At 40.0% G+C, this 14,327-nt stretch overlaps 1 protein-coding gene across 2 annotated transcripts in view; it reads right to left on the reverse strand.

The window, feature by feature from the left end:
- Positions 1-9,092: 9,092 nt before the first annotated feature.
- The window catches only part of VIPR2 (vasoactive intestinal peptide receptor 2), a 51,784-nt gene continuing 46,549 nt past the window's right edge, over positions 9,093-14,327 (reverse strand). For both annotated transcript variants that reach the window (XM_051612397.1, XM_051612398.1), the window contains exon 13: positions 9,093-13,314. In XM_051612397.1, the coding sequence (XP_051468357.1) occupies positions 13,141-13,314 (174 nt within the window). In that variant the 3' untranslated portion in view covers positions 9,093-13,140. The remainder of the gene's footprint in view (positions 13,315-14,327) is intronic.

A 14,327-nucleotide genomic window follows, 5' to 3' on the forward strand; every position in this document is an offset into this window, starting at 1 on the left:
GTTCAATTGCTCTTTCCAGCTTCATATAGAAGTAAGCTGCACTTCCTTACATATAATGCCTCAGAGCTGGCAATACATGGGATATGTATATGTTCTATTATTTAAATTCTGGATGTCACCCTCAGAAATAAATACTGCCAGCTGAAACCCACAAATACTGCCAATATACCCATGATTTATTAATGAATGGAATAGCATATGAATGGAATAGGGTCCTAAACACTATGTGTCAGGAAAAGGGATGTTACTCAGATTCAGTACCTTTGCACAGTTTCACCACCTGTGATATCACCTTTAGATACTTTTACAACTTCACAGGGACAAAACAGCTTTGAATCTGGCAAAAACGTGCTTTAAATATTATTCATATGGTGATGCATTTTCAAAAGGACATGACAGATGAAAGCAGAAATATGTGAATAAAAGTAGAAAATGGGCAATATTACACAATTTCAGGGAGAAAATTTTGCTTATTGGAAAAAGAAGAATCATAAGGTGTTCCCAACAGCAAAAAACAAAGCAGCAAAGTTCTCTAACAGACAAATAGGCACAAGAAGGCTTTTTTAGCTCGCAGGAGCACATCATAATTCTGGTGTTTGGATCCTCTCCTTATAGAGGGAGAAAATCAAGGGAAGGCAGGAAGAAGCTGCTGCTTTGACAATTTTAAACTTCATCTTAACATCACAGAGTCAATTCCACCTTCATTGAAACTGAAATGAAAGCAGCCAAGGCAGGTTTTCATTATTAAATACAGTCTACTGGTATTTTGCAATTTTATCTGTTCCTGCAAATCTGTAAGGCTTCTGAAACAGTGAAGACTGGGGAATTTGATGTGTGATTAAGATTTCCATTCCTCTGGGAGCGAAAATCCTGAAAAAAGAACATTGGTACATCACAGGTTTTTTATCTGTGCAAACAGCCTGGAATTTGCTATCTTAAGGGATGAGGCAGGAACATCTCCCAGTGGCCAGCAGTAGCAAGAAAATCTCTTGATGTGCAGCAAAGCAGCACAGAGACAATGGAGCAATGCTTGAGCTCAGAGGCTAGAAGCCAATAGAATCACAGAATCATAGAATGGTTAAGGTTGGAAGGGACCTTAAAGATCATGAGTTTCCAACACCCCTGCTATGAGCAGGGACACCTCACACTAGACCAGGCTGCACAAAGCCTCATCCAATCTGGTCTTAAACACCTCCAGGGAGGGGGCTTCCGCAGCCTCCCTGGGCAACATATAAGGAAATGCAATGTCTTAGTTTGGAAACTTTAGAATACTGGAAGTGTTGTATTATATACCATGGAAATATTGTACTTAGAAAATGCACTGGTCAGCTCAACAACCACAGCTGAAAAGAAAGTTACTCTTTAGAGAGGGCAGTCTACAGTGTGGCACTGTCTACAGCGGGGTGGCACTGCACAAAAATCAAGTCCTGGGGAGGTGTTCCAGAACAGTTAAAATGTTTTTTTACAATGTTTTTCCTAAAGCAGGTGGTATAGGTGGTTGTAAGATCATTGATTTGATCTGGTATACCATGCTGCATTATCGATGATATAGCAATGCATTCAGAAATGTTTGTAAATAGGTAAACAAACAAGCAAACCCCTCTTGAAAACTAGCAGACCTATACACCATACTGAGTTTGGAACAGATGCAGTGTTTGTCATTATTGTACATCAATTACAGAATTACAGTCTGCCCCATGCATTAGGACTGCCTCTGCCAAGAACAAAAGGAAGGTAACTGTTGTAGGAGATTCACTTGTGAGGGGAACCGAGGGCCCAATATGCCGGCCAGACCCAACCCTCAGGGAGGGTTGCCCCTTGGCAACTCCTTGGACAGACCTTTGTCAGTAACCTCAGTTACCTGATTTTCCTGATCCAGGGCCATATTCCTGTTCTGTAAGGGCACACGTGAAGGTGAGGGAAGCTGGGAGCAGATTCACCTGTTGCCTTGAGCAAGGACCCTCTTCCAGTTCTCCTCTCTCAGGTCTCATTTACCTGGTCACAGCGTATGCAGGTGTTCTCTCTGCTCTCCTCTGGTACGACTGACAGGCAGAGACATTCTGTGCAGCCAGAGACCTGGACAGCTGCATTCTTGAGAGGCACCTCTGTCTGGGTTGCCACTGTCCTCCTGGCAACGGTTCTTGCCCGAGTGGATACCATGGCTAGGTCCTTTTCGGGGGGGGATGATCATTAGCCAAGTTCTTGCCTTGAGCCAAGGGGGGGTCCTTGCCCTGCTCTGTGCCCTGCCTGTGCCAAGGCCCTGTTTGAGGCTCCTGGTCGCTGCAATCCCCAGGGGCTGCTCTTCTACCTGAGGGGGTCAGGCTCCCCAGAAGCTCTCACTCCCTGCTCAGGGACAGGGACTGGGAATGACTCCCTCCCACTCTCTCTGTTTCTCTCGCCTTCTCTTCCTTGGTTTTGCCAGGGGTTTCCTTGCGGTTCAGCAGCTGCAGAAGGGGCCCACCGGCAGGATCCCTCCCTCTGGTGTTCCTCGCCTCAGTGGCTTCTCCAAAATGGCAGTCTCCCAGGCTTTTAAGCTGCTTTTAAATTATTTCCTTTGCAGGGACATCTCATAGAATCCAGTCAAATTTATGAGACACTGACACTATGTAGACTAATAGAAAGTCAGCCCTCACTTACAAGTCCATGTAGTTGTCTGTTCCTGGAACACCAGCTTTATCTGTAGGCTAACCTCTGTTTTTCAATCACTGATACTGCTGTTGACTTGGAAGATGTCTCAAGTTCTAGCTTTTTACTTTTTCCCCATTAAAGGCATGACTTTAACTACAATTAACTCATTTTTGTGGTGTGAGATTTAGTGGAGATCCTTACGTGCTTTAAATATGCTGTACCATTCTCAAGTACAATCATTAATTACACAGAAACTTCTGCACTAATTCAGTGTCCTGTGTCAGTGATTTGCATCCTATTTTTTCCAGTGTTCAGTCATCACCTCTGGGGTTTGTTAATTCGGTACTAATACAGCATATGATAAATCACAAACAGTGTTGCTGTGTGGGGGAGAAAAGGTGAAAGAAACTAGGTATGAGAAGCAAAGCTGTAGGAAGAAGCAGGAATTACTGTAAATGTGGTTCAGAATTAATCAGCTCTACAAGTAGTGATACAGGCAACTATTCTTATGATCCAAGCAGACCGTTTCAAAAATAGGATTGCTTTGGAGGTTAGAAGGAAAATATAGTGGGTTCATCTCTGCACTTGTTTGAGTTCCTCCTCATCTACATTGCAATGGCTGAATAGTAGATGCTAGTGGGACCTAGATAGACTTGCATGAGTGTTTCCTCGTTTAATGTCAGTTGAAATCCATTTAGAAGCTACCTTCATATTATTATTCACCAAGTAAAGAGAAATAAAATCTGGCTTACTGACCCTCTGCATATTGGCTGGTCATTTTTATGTCTGATGTACAGCACAGTGCCTCTGAAACTGCTTTTTATATACTCAAGCTCTCTTCTTCCATTGTATCATAGTTATAGGCCTGGTAGAATCTATTCCAAGTAGTGCTACATCACATACCTCAAATTTTTAGTAATTAGCTGTAATAAAAGCCATTTTGATCTAAGTAACTCCCAACATATTGTCAGGCCATACATCACATCCATAATTAGCAGCCACCTCAGTACTTGCAACAGCATGTAAGGAGTTCAAACAAACATTTACAAGAAGTTATCTGAAATAACAAACAGAAATCTTGAGCAATGATAGAGAGACTTTTTGATGTATGAGCCAGAGATCTCACTAGAATCCAGAACAAGGAGATCATCCTACAAGTTTGGAGCTGTCTGCACTGCTGTCCAATGGCCCCAGATGAGGTTGCTGTCCCTTACAATCAGTCACTAGAGTAAGTCAAGTAAAGCCTTTAATGAGCTCCCTTAGCACTGGCACAGCTGATCCAAGCCCCTCTCTTATGCTTTTCTAGTGGAGTGTCAATTTATGACAACACTAAGACAATGAGGAAGGGTTTCAGACCCCTTTGTGGGACACTCTGGTTGCATCTCCTTGCCTCTGCCCACGGCAGTGCTGGTGCTCAAGGCTCTTCCCTGCAGCATGTTGTCACCGTTTGACTCAGATCCGACAACAATGCTCTCGATCCCCTCCCCCCCCCACCCAGGTAGGGAAGGAGAGAGAGAAAAAGAGAGAGACTTGGCTGGATTGAAAACTAGGTCACATGTTAACATGCTTTTGTCTTCCAGGTCTCCCATGATTCTGTGATTTCTGCCGTGGGAAGGCTGTTTAGTCCCTGATGCTGAGGGATGTGAAGAACAAATTAAATGAATATGTCAGGAATAACAGAGATATAGTTGAGGTTGGGCTAGGCAACAGGTTACCTTGCAGGAATTTGACTCTGCAGGTGTGAAATCTATGGCTTTATAAAGGTAGATGGCAAACTTTCTGTTGCATTAATAAAGAAACAAAATGTCAACAGAAAGGCAAATTAATGAGTTATTATAAAAAACTAGCATTCTGCTTGGCTGGTTTTGATCTATACTTTGATGATTAGCAGACTGCTGGCTGCTGGAATTGTACCACTGATGAATCATTTGTAATTAAACAGGTACAAGCTGGACACTACTGAAAGCCAAAATCATTGTGCTTTTATTTGGGACAATGGAAGAAGAAAGACTTGCTGGTTTCAGAAAAAAAATCTGATACCATGGAAATACTTTAAGCTATATGAAAGCTTGGAGAAAACCTGCTCAGGTTTGTGCTACAGTGCACATTCCTGAAAATTTAGTTTCTAGTTTAGCTTCATACATAAACAATGAAAAGTTTTTTGGAAGACAAAACAAACCCAAACCAAGTTTCCCTTCACTCTACCATCTTCTCATAGTATAACCTTATTTCCTCAAAGAAAGATTCTAACTTTGACCCCATTTTATTCCCTGACTTCACATGCTTTTTCTGAATGCTTTTCTTGTGACTTACCATTTTTACTTAATCTAAATTTTGAAAACATACTAAAGCAGACTACAAGTTAGTTGTACAGGTCAGAAGCCACTTTCCACCCTCTAAGCCACCAAAATGCTTCAGTATCCAGATTGTCCAAAGAAACAACTATTTTTTAAACCTGCTGACACATTTCATGAGGAAAGTTAAAATCACTCAAAAACATTGCTAATTGCTGAGATGAATAATTACAACTCAGAGGAAATAAACTATTCAGCCCAGACGTTTGGAGAACATATATAGACGTAGAGTTGTACTATTCATGGATCAGTATATGAATAGGTAATTGAAAGAAATTTTCTAGGCTAAGGGTGAATGCAGAGCACAATAGAGGGAGAAGATGAACTTAGCCTAAAAATGTCTTTATAGTACTCACATTTTCTTCCAAAATATCTACGTCAGCAGCAGTTTGTGTTTATCCAGCAACAAAGGAGCCATATTAGACTGAATCTACAGCTGAAACAAGTGACTGAAATAGCATTAATAGAGAGTTTTATGATAGCAATTGGCAAAAGATCAAAACCTAATGACTTTGTGATTAATTTAAGCATTAAACTCCCAGATTTGGAGAAGTTTATGTATTTTTTTCTAACTTTTCCTATTTCTTTCCAAAACTTTGGACATATTAATACAGTTAAGATCCCATAGCCTTATGGGAATGTAGGAAGTGTAAGTGCACGGGTCGTGAGGTCTAATCCCCTGTTGTTTTAGACTCATATCATATTACTCCCTCTAAGCTGTGTAAAGAGGAAACTAAACGTGGAATTTTCTTTAGATGCCAAGATGTTTTTTTTAAACCTCACTCCTCTGATGATTACAAATAACTTTCTATCTTCCAAGCTCATTTTATATGATGCCACTCAATATTTGACTTTTGTAGGGAAATTTGCATAGGTAGCAAAACCATAAAGAAAACCTCCTGCTAACATTTGTGCATGCGAACACAGCTGTTACTCAACATTAGTCCTTTTAAACAAAACCCTCCTCCTCCTCAGCCTGTTTCAAAGCATTGCTGTAAATTCAGTATTTCACTGCAATGAAGATAGGGAGGGTTGTAAAGTATCTTCTTACTGAATATCATGGGTGTGGGAGAACAGAACTAGTGATGATCTGGTTTAAATTCAGTTTCAGCTTTCATAAGCAGTTGAAAGAACGGGAAAACCTCAACATATGTATAGCACACCCCTGCCAGACTGCCAGGGGGAAGGAGATGCATGTGTGAGGGGCAGCAGCACTATTAGGGGTTGCTGAACCCAGAGCTGGGACACAGGTCTCCCTGCTGCAGACTCTGGCAGGCCTCAGGCAGGTCCTCAGTGCAGTCCTCCCTTGGGGCAGGATATGAGATTTTCCAGAGGCAGGATCAGTGCTCAGGCTCAATTTTTGGCTTTACATTCAGGCAAAAAGCAGATTTATAAATCTTAACACTAACTGAGATGTTTAAAGCTAGATAGACAAGACAAAAACCCAATATTGCCAGCATCTTCCAAGCTGGAGTCAGCTCATATCTGGGGCATCAGTAACCAGAGCTATACCCTAAGCAACATACATGCTGGGCTTTTAAAGGATTTTTTTGGAAAAACCTTATTAACAATATTAATTCCATGTGTTACAAGACAAAATGGTACTTCCAAGTGTCTAAATTGATCAAGTACTGTCCTAATCCAAGAAACAGAATGTTACGGTCTTTGTAGGCAAAAGGAAAATGATTCTTTAAAGATGTTGTGTATTAGAGGGAAATAGTATTTTTCTTCATTTTTTTATTGTTGAGTAATAAGGTCAAGTTCAGTGTTTTTTAAAACAAGCCATATGGTTTGGGTACTTATCCGAACAACAGCAGCTAGAATCTGCAGGAATTATTAAATTGTCCGATTCATCACCTGGCTAAGACACAATCATACTCAACAGCATAATTTTCTGTATTACTGAGATTATGTTTTAATTTTCCAATTTCTTCTCATGAATACAGCTCTGTATAACAAAATGTCTCCTAGTAGTGAGAATTCATTATTAATTATATTACAAAGTCGCTTACTGATTCCCTCATTATTTGCAGAGTATTTTTTCATATCCTACAGAGACAGGCAGGCAAAGCCCAATGCAATAATTAAGAGCAGGTAAAGAATGTAAGCAGGAAACCAGGGATAAGCAGTGGCTGAGGGCTATTGCTAAATAAAGCCTTTCTGAACAGAGAATTTCACAGCTTAACAGGATTGTGTTGAGAAGCAGTCTCAGTTACAAAAACACCAGCTCAGAAATACAGAAGGGCTTCAACACAGCTCTTCATTTTGATTTCTGATGTCTTCCAAATCCAATATTCATATTTAATTGAAGATCCTAGAGCACTGACTATATTCCGTAGGCTATTACTAGAAAAAGACTTGTTTTTCCTCTGTGAAAAATCGATTGCTGATTTAATACAACATATCCTTACATATTAAATGGTTTGATACAAAACTTCTACCTAAAGTACACAGCAGCTAGCTCACAATATGTCCCAGCCTACGCTGTTAAGGGAAGATGAATTCAAATACAGAAAATTCTAAATAACAGGACTAAATTAATAGAAAGCATTTTATTTTGTTTTGTTTTGTTTTATTTTATTTTATTTTATTTTATTTTATTTTATTTTTTATTTTATTTATTTTATCCAGTTGAATACATAGAGTCTGATGATTTGGAACTTTGTAGATCGCTGCTTTTCCTGAACAGAGGCCTCTCATGGAGCACCCAGTTCCTCCTCGTGGTCTGTGTAAATCTCCTTTTAGACTGTGACCCTGCCTCCCAAGGCCAACCTCTGCTCTGGTACAAGCAAACAGAACTGGAGCTGGGAACTAGATTGGGATTTGTCTTATGTGCTGCCAAGGGAAAACAACATGTCCTATAAAAGGAACCTCATCTACAGTCCAGTTTGCAACTGTGGAGAATGGCCCATCTTCTCCCCACACATAAGACTAAATACCTCTTCTTTTGCTGTTTGCTCTAGTTCTCTAGCTCAGCTCTCTTATGGGGAGAGGGAGACGGGAATGCAGCCAGGCTTTCTGACTGCTTCACTATCCCAGGCACTGATTTCCTTCACCTTTCGAAAAGTCCCAATAAGTTCCTTGGTACAATCAGAGAAAACTGGAGCTCTGTGCTCTAGTCAAGGCTGCCTGAGGACCAGTGGTTACAGGTTCAGAGCTCAGGGACTGCCACAGCTGGTAGTACGTCACAGAACCGTCACAGCTTGTAACTGAAATGTTTGCTTCCTGAAGCTACTGCTTGAGTGCAGGCTCCGTCACTCCTCCCCAGTACATGAGCTTTTGCTTTTATGCTGGAGACATACATTTCTCTAGCTACAGGAGACTGTCAGCATTGAAGTGTTAAAATAATTCAGAATTGTTTAAAGGGATCCACTCTTTACATGGGACAGGACTCAGACTCACCATGAAAACCTGCAGGTGCTGTTGCCAGCACTTAGGGGAATCAATCCAGTTGACAGCTGCCCTACCCACCTCTACCATTGAATGTTCAAGCTCATAAGGCCTAAAGCAACTCATTGCATATGTTAGGGTGATCTGGTTGTGAAGCCACCCAGTGAGCAATGAGGGAGAGGGGACACACGTGTGGGTGAGGACACAGAATTCCTTTGCAGTCCTGTAATTGAATGTAAAAGGGTTCAGACTGACCAGCAGCTCAGAGGTGCACACATAAGGTGGGAGAGGATGAGAGCTCAGGTCTCTCAAAGGGTCAGCAGACCTCACCTGGTGATGCAGCTTTAGTGGTAACTAGAGATACACACAGAAGGGGATAGATTTCCTAGTCTGTGAGGGACAGCAAAATGGCACTCTGCCCTTTGTCCCTGCTGGGTGTTCCTGCCAGGGGAAGTACACTGTCCCAAAGGTGCCACCTCCTCCTCCATGTGCTCACCTCCCTCACTGGCTCCACCAGTCATGTGCCCCTGCCAGTTGTGCCCTGGTGTGTCTCTTCCCTGTGCTCATTCCTATTCCCAGCCTTTTGTTTTCCATGCAATACAATTAAATTTTAATTGCATTGCTGAGGAATCCTAAGCTGCCAGGGCAGGATGACCCTTTTCAGTTTTGAAAATATGGTTTGTGTGTGCATCTCGTAAATATATACATCACATAAATAAGTTCTGTGCAAAACCTTTAAAATTTTATTCTTTGATTCCTCTTCAGTCCATTATGGTGTTATTAACTACTGTTATCTCTAATAGCATAAAGATGTAAACACTTATTTGTTCACAGCTTTATATATAACACATCTCAGAGAAGGCTTTTAGGTATGTGACAATAAAAACTGAAAACAGAAAAGAACAAATGAGTGGAACCAGAACAGATAGGGAATTTCAGTATGAAAGGGAAATCTATTTACACACATTAATCTATACAACATCGTACTCTGTACATTTTGTAAAAAATAATGACATTCATTTACATCATCTTTAATTTTTACCATACTTGACAGATAAAAAGTTATTGATAAAGACAACAGAAGATAATTTCAAAAAAATACTCATGTGCCAGGAAAAAAAAAAAAGGCAAAAAAAAAAAAAAAAAGCTGCAGGTTATTATGCATTTATTACAGTGCTTTGGGAAATAAAAGATTTGGGGACATTCCAGCCACTGGTTTAGCTGACAATGGAAATGTCACTGACTTAGATTTAACTACATGCTGTTACCACTGGACAGAACCAGGCCCAACACAGAGTGGTTAAACTGTGCCACAGAATGCTACCCTGTTGTACACCCGTAGCATATATGCTAGAACACATTGTTTTAATATTGTTTTTCATCAGCAGAATACCACTGCATAATAACTTCTGCTATTTGGTTATGTCAGACTAGCACTGACAGCCCACAGCTTATAGAGGCACTCATGGCAAGGTGAAGGTACTTTTGTTAGTAACCTGCATTCTTATGCACAGACAGGAATTGCTTGGACAATAACCCTTATATAGGTAGCAGCTTCCTCTGCAGATTACTTGCCAGTTCTTTTTTATCAGACATACTTAATGCTTGATTTTTCATTAGAGATGTCTGAAAAAATTCTGTATAAAGCAAACCTGGACTTTATTCACAATCTCTTTGCTGAAATGGATAAATTCAAAGTCAACAGCTGTTTTTTAGAACCCATAGAACTCACAACAGGAGACAAATAATGCATATGACTCATCTTAGACATTCTGTATGGAGAGACTGCATTTGGCAATGCCTTATTTCATAATGCTGCCCCAGATAGACTCTGGTTTGCTGAGTCTGTGCCTGTCAATTTCCTCATCACCATCTGAAAAGCAGAGGGAAGTATGTCTGGGGTCCATCAGGACATGAAGTGGATGTAAGAGAATGGTGCAGATTTTTTGCAGCTTTTACATCCATTTTAATATGACATGCATCCCTGTGTGAAAAGGCAGATGAGTGTCAAACATTTGATGCTGTAACATTGCATAAAATTATTGAGAAATTAGAATTTTCTGGGAGTGAAAACAAGTGAGCACAGCACCCTGTGGGACTTTACTGACATGAAAATACTTGCACAAAGCATTATGAAGTTAAACTGTCTTACAGATAAAATGTTTTCTTTAGATTCCATGATTTTTAATAGAGGGATAAGGTTCCACATAGTGCTGAACTTTTCACTGGTTTCAAAGAAAACTATATGCAGCACCTCTCTCTCATGTGTCATTCTTTGCATGGCCACATAGTCCTTTACAAACTCAGTGATCTATGTTCTCCCAGTGGTGCAACTTCATTGTCTCATATGGCATTACTCCATACATTAAAAGTAGAATCAAATCCAAACACATCTGCATCCTGTTAAAGGAAACCATGTTGTTTGGCTGCAATTTAAAATGTATTTTCTTATTTAAGCTTTACTGTTTTGTAATCCAGAAAGTAAGTATCATCATTAAAAGGCAGACTTTCTCCATCCTCACCTAATGGAACAAATACAGTTTTCTCTAGAATACAATGAGTTGCAAACACATACAATTGGAGATGCAGCAGGCAGAACAGCCGGATGGAACTGACTGCTTGAAATCTCTATTTCTATACCATCATTCTATCCCTGCACCAGCTCAAAAAGCCTCCTTTGAAAAGAAAGATGAGAATGTTTGAATGCTTGTCAGTGTGCCTTTCTACCCTAGAAATTCTGGGGAAAAAGTACATTCCACATGTCAAATCTCAGAGAGCTACGCAGTCCTGAAGCCACTTCAGACAAAGAAGCCACAAGCACACAGGCATATTTAATTTCGGTAGAGGAGCTGCTCCCAAAGCTCCAATGTGTCTGCATACATTTGCAGTTAAGAGTCTGTTGATAGGACTGTTCAGAGATACACTTTAACATCGGTTTATGTGTCTAAAGCCTTTGGGAATATATAGTTTAAATACGGGTGATGGGGCACATCTTTAGACCCCATGGGACTATCAGCGGGCAGCCAGCCTACCTCACTTCAGATTCTCATAGTTAACTTCACCAAGTGATACCTCTTGTGTAAAGGTTGGTGTCATGTAACATTCACAGTTACCTGTTTTGCAGTACCCATGTGAACCATGGGGCATTTTCTGTCTTTGACACAACTTTGTGTCACTCCAGGGTAGTCCTGTTAAAATAAATTGTGTTTGACTGATAAATAGCTACATTAAATCAGACTGAAAGGGTATGGACCCTTTGATGGCTGCCAACAATATTCCCAGTTCTGTTAATATTTTCAAGAATTTTTATGTATGTCTGTCAAGACACGCCCTAGATGCTGTTCTTCCCTTTCCCTGGAAATATTATGGACCTTGGATTCTGCTAGCTCCATCCAATCTGTTTTCTGAAATATCAGGGCAATTTCTTTTATGGATCAGTGGTACTCATGCAAATATTTATTATTCCCACTTGCTATTTCGAGTGGACATGGTTGAACGTGACATGAGAAGTAAACATCACTGGATTTCTTTTAAAGAAAGAATGTTCTGTGCATGTGTATAAGAATCTGTCAGTTCTGTGTTATTTCTTTATGGAGTGTCTACATAGGAAGCTTGGTGTTGTTGAGAATTCTTTCTGTTTATGCCACTTAAGGTATTTTTTAGGGATTCTGTTTAATTTTTTTTTCTGGAGTCATGTTCAGAACTAAACTACAATTAGTTCAGATAAGACATAGCATAGAATTAAGCTAAAATAATTCACCTTATTCTTTAAATGGCAGTTTTAAATTTATTGCAATATTACTTGTTTTAGCTGCCAAGTACTGTAGTTCTAGAGGCTTATTTAAATTAAACTATATAAAAATATATATTTTGAATGGGTAATATGCTATCCAAAGCTGTTAATTCTATGCCAGATTCCTCTAGCAATAAAGCACCTCTTCAGAAAATTGTTTAATAAAAGATCAACAGAAATCTCTCTGATTTAAACAGAAGAGAACAACTGGTCATTGCAATAGCACTATTGGAAAATGCTCATGTTTTAATCTAAGCTATTCACAGTAGCCTTTTCTGTATGTACTGCAAAGGTAGCCCCACTTTCTGCACCTAAACATAAAACCAGGCACTTTTGAAAGAATAACAGGATTGGAATCAAACTCTGTAGAAAGTAATCTCTGAAATTTACTCTGCTAGTCAAGAAGTTCTACATTTTGTCCCTCTGTACAAATAATGTTAATGTTTTCCTGGATTAGCACACTGAATTCCTGGTGCAGTTAATTATAGTCTTACATTTCTCTATTTTTGTGTTGTTTTCCATAAACATTCATTAGGAATGAATTTTCTAATCCTTGAGGAAATAAATGTTTCCTTAAGTATAAATAAAGTATAAGACATCATCTTGCTTCCCATCTTAACCTTTTCAACATGTACCACAGAGGTCTGCATTGAGCAGGATACTACACATCTATCTTGAAGACATGTTGAAGGGTAAAGGTACCATTAGAGTAAATGAATTTTTTAATAGTTACAGCTAGTAAGCAGCAAGGAAACATCAGAATTAGTATGAATACCACTAAAAAAAAAAAAAAAATAAAGCATCCATGGGACAGGTGTCTCTGTTATTACCTGGTTGGCTGCACAAACCAATTTCCAAAATACCAACATGTAGAAAAGCAAAGCACTAAACTGTACATTTTATAAAATATCACATTAAGCTGCATAATGAATGATATATCCCACAGTTTTTCATCTTTTGGGGGACTTAGATGATTTATATCATGGTGGTCTCTGTCTGCATAAACGACTGAGCCCTTGAATTTCGGTGGAGCTGAGAAACACTTTCTGATCCGTTTCGAGAAATCGAAGAGCTGTGGAGTCTGTAATCCCTGCCTGCTGTCTGCTTCCAACACAGACTCCTCCACTTTCTTTTCAGCTCCCCTTGCACCTGTGTTAAAAAGACAAAATGAGCTGAAAGTGTTCTTTACATTAGGAACTTTTCCATATTTGTTGCTGTCAAATGGGGATCTCTAGTAATAGAATCACAGAACAGTTTGTGTTGGTGGGGACATTTACAAATCATCTAGTCCAACCCCTTGCCACGGATAGGGACATCTTTCACTAGATCAAGTTGCTCAAAGCCCCATCCAGTACGACCTTGAACAAGTTCAGTGATGTGACATCCACCACCTCACTGGGCAATCTGTGCCAGTGTCTCCACCACCCTCATAGAAAAAATTCCTTCCTTAGATGCAATCTAACTAGACCCTCTTTCATCTTAAAACTCTTACGTCTTGTCCTGTCACTACAGACCCTGCTAAAAAGTTTTTCTACATCTTCTTTATATTCTATCCATTTTATACTGAAAGGCTGCCATAAGGTTTCCCCAAAGCCTTCTCGCCTCCAGGCTTAACAATCCCAACTCTCTCAGCCTGTCTGTATAGGAGGGGTGTTGCAGCCTTCTGATAATTTTTGTGGCACTCCTCTGGACTCACTTTAACAGGTCCACGTCATTCTTGTACTGAGGACAATCACCCTTCTTAACCTGCTGGCCAAGCTTCTTTTAATACAGGATACTATCGGCTTTCTCAGCTACAAATGCACATTGCCAGCTCATGTCCAGTTTTTCATCCCCCAGTATCTCCAAGTCCTTCTCTTCAGGAATGCTCTCAGTTCATTCATCCCATAGTCTGTATTGATACTGGGGATTGTCACAACCCAATGCACAGCACCTTGCACTTGGCCTTGTTAAGATTCATGAGGTTTGCAAAGGTCTGCTCCACAAGCCTCTCAAAGCCCCACTTGATGACCTCCCTTCCCTCTAGTTTCCCTTCAAATCAGATCTTACAAAGATTACAAAACTGAGGTGAAGACTGTCTGCACTGTCTGTAAGGAGGACACTTTTGTATCAACTGTGCTCCAACACCAGGTTTTGGTATCTAGCTTATTAATCACATGCAC

This window comes from Apus apus, chromosome 2 (genome assembly GCF_020740795.1).
Source record: "Apus apus isolate bApuApu2 chromosome 2, bApuApu2.pri.cur, whole genome shotgun sequence".
Classification (NCBI taxonomy): Eukaryota; Metazoa; Chordata; class Aves; order Apodiformes; family Apodidae; genus Apus; species Apus apus.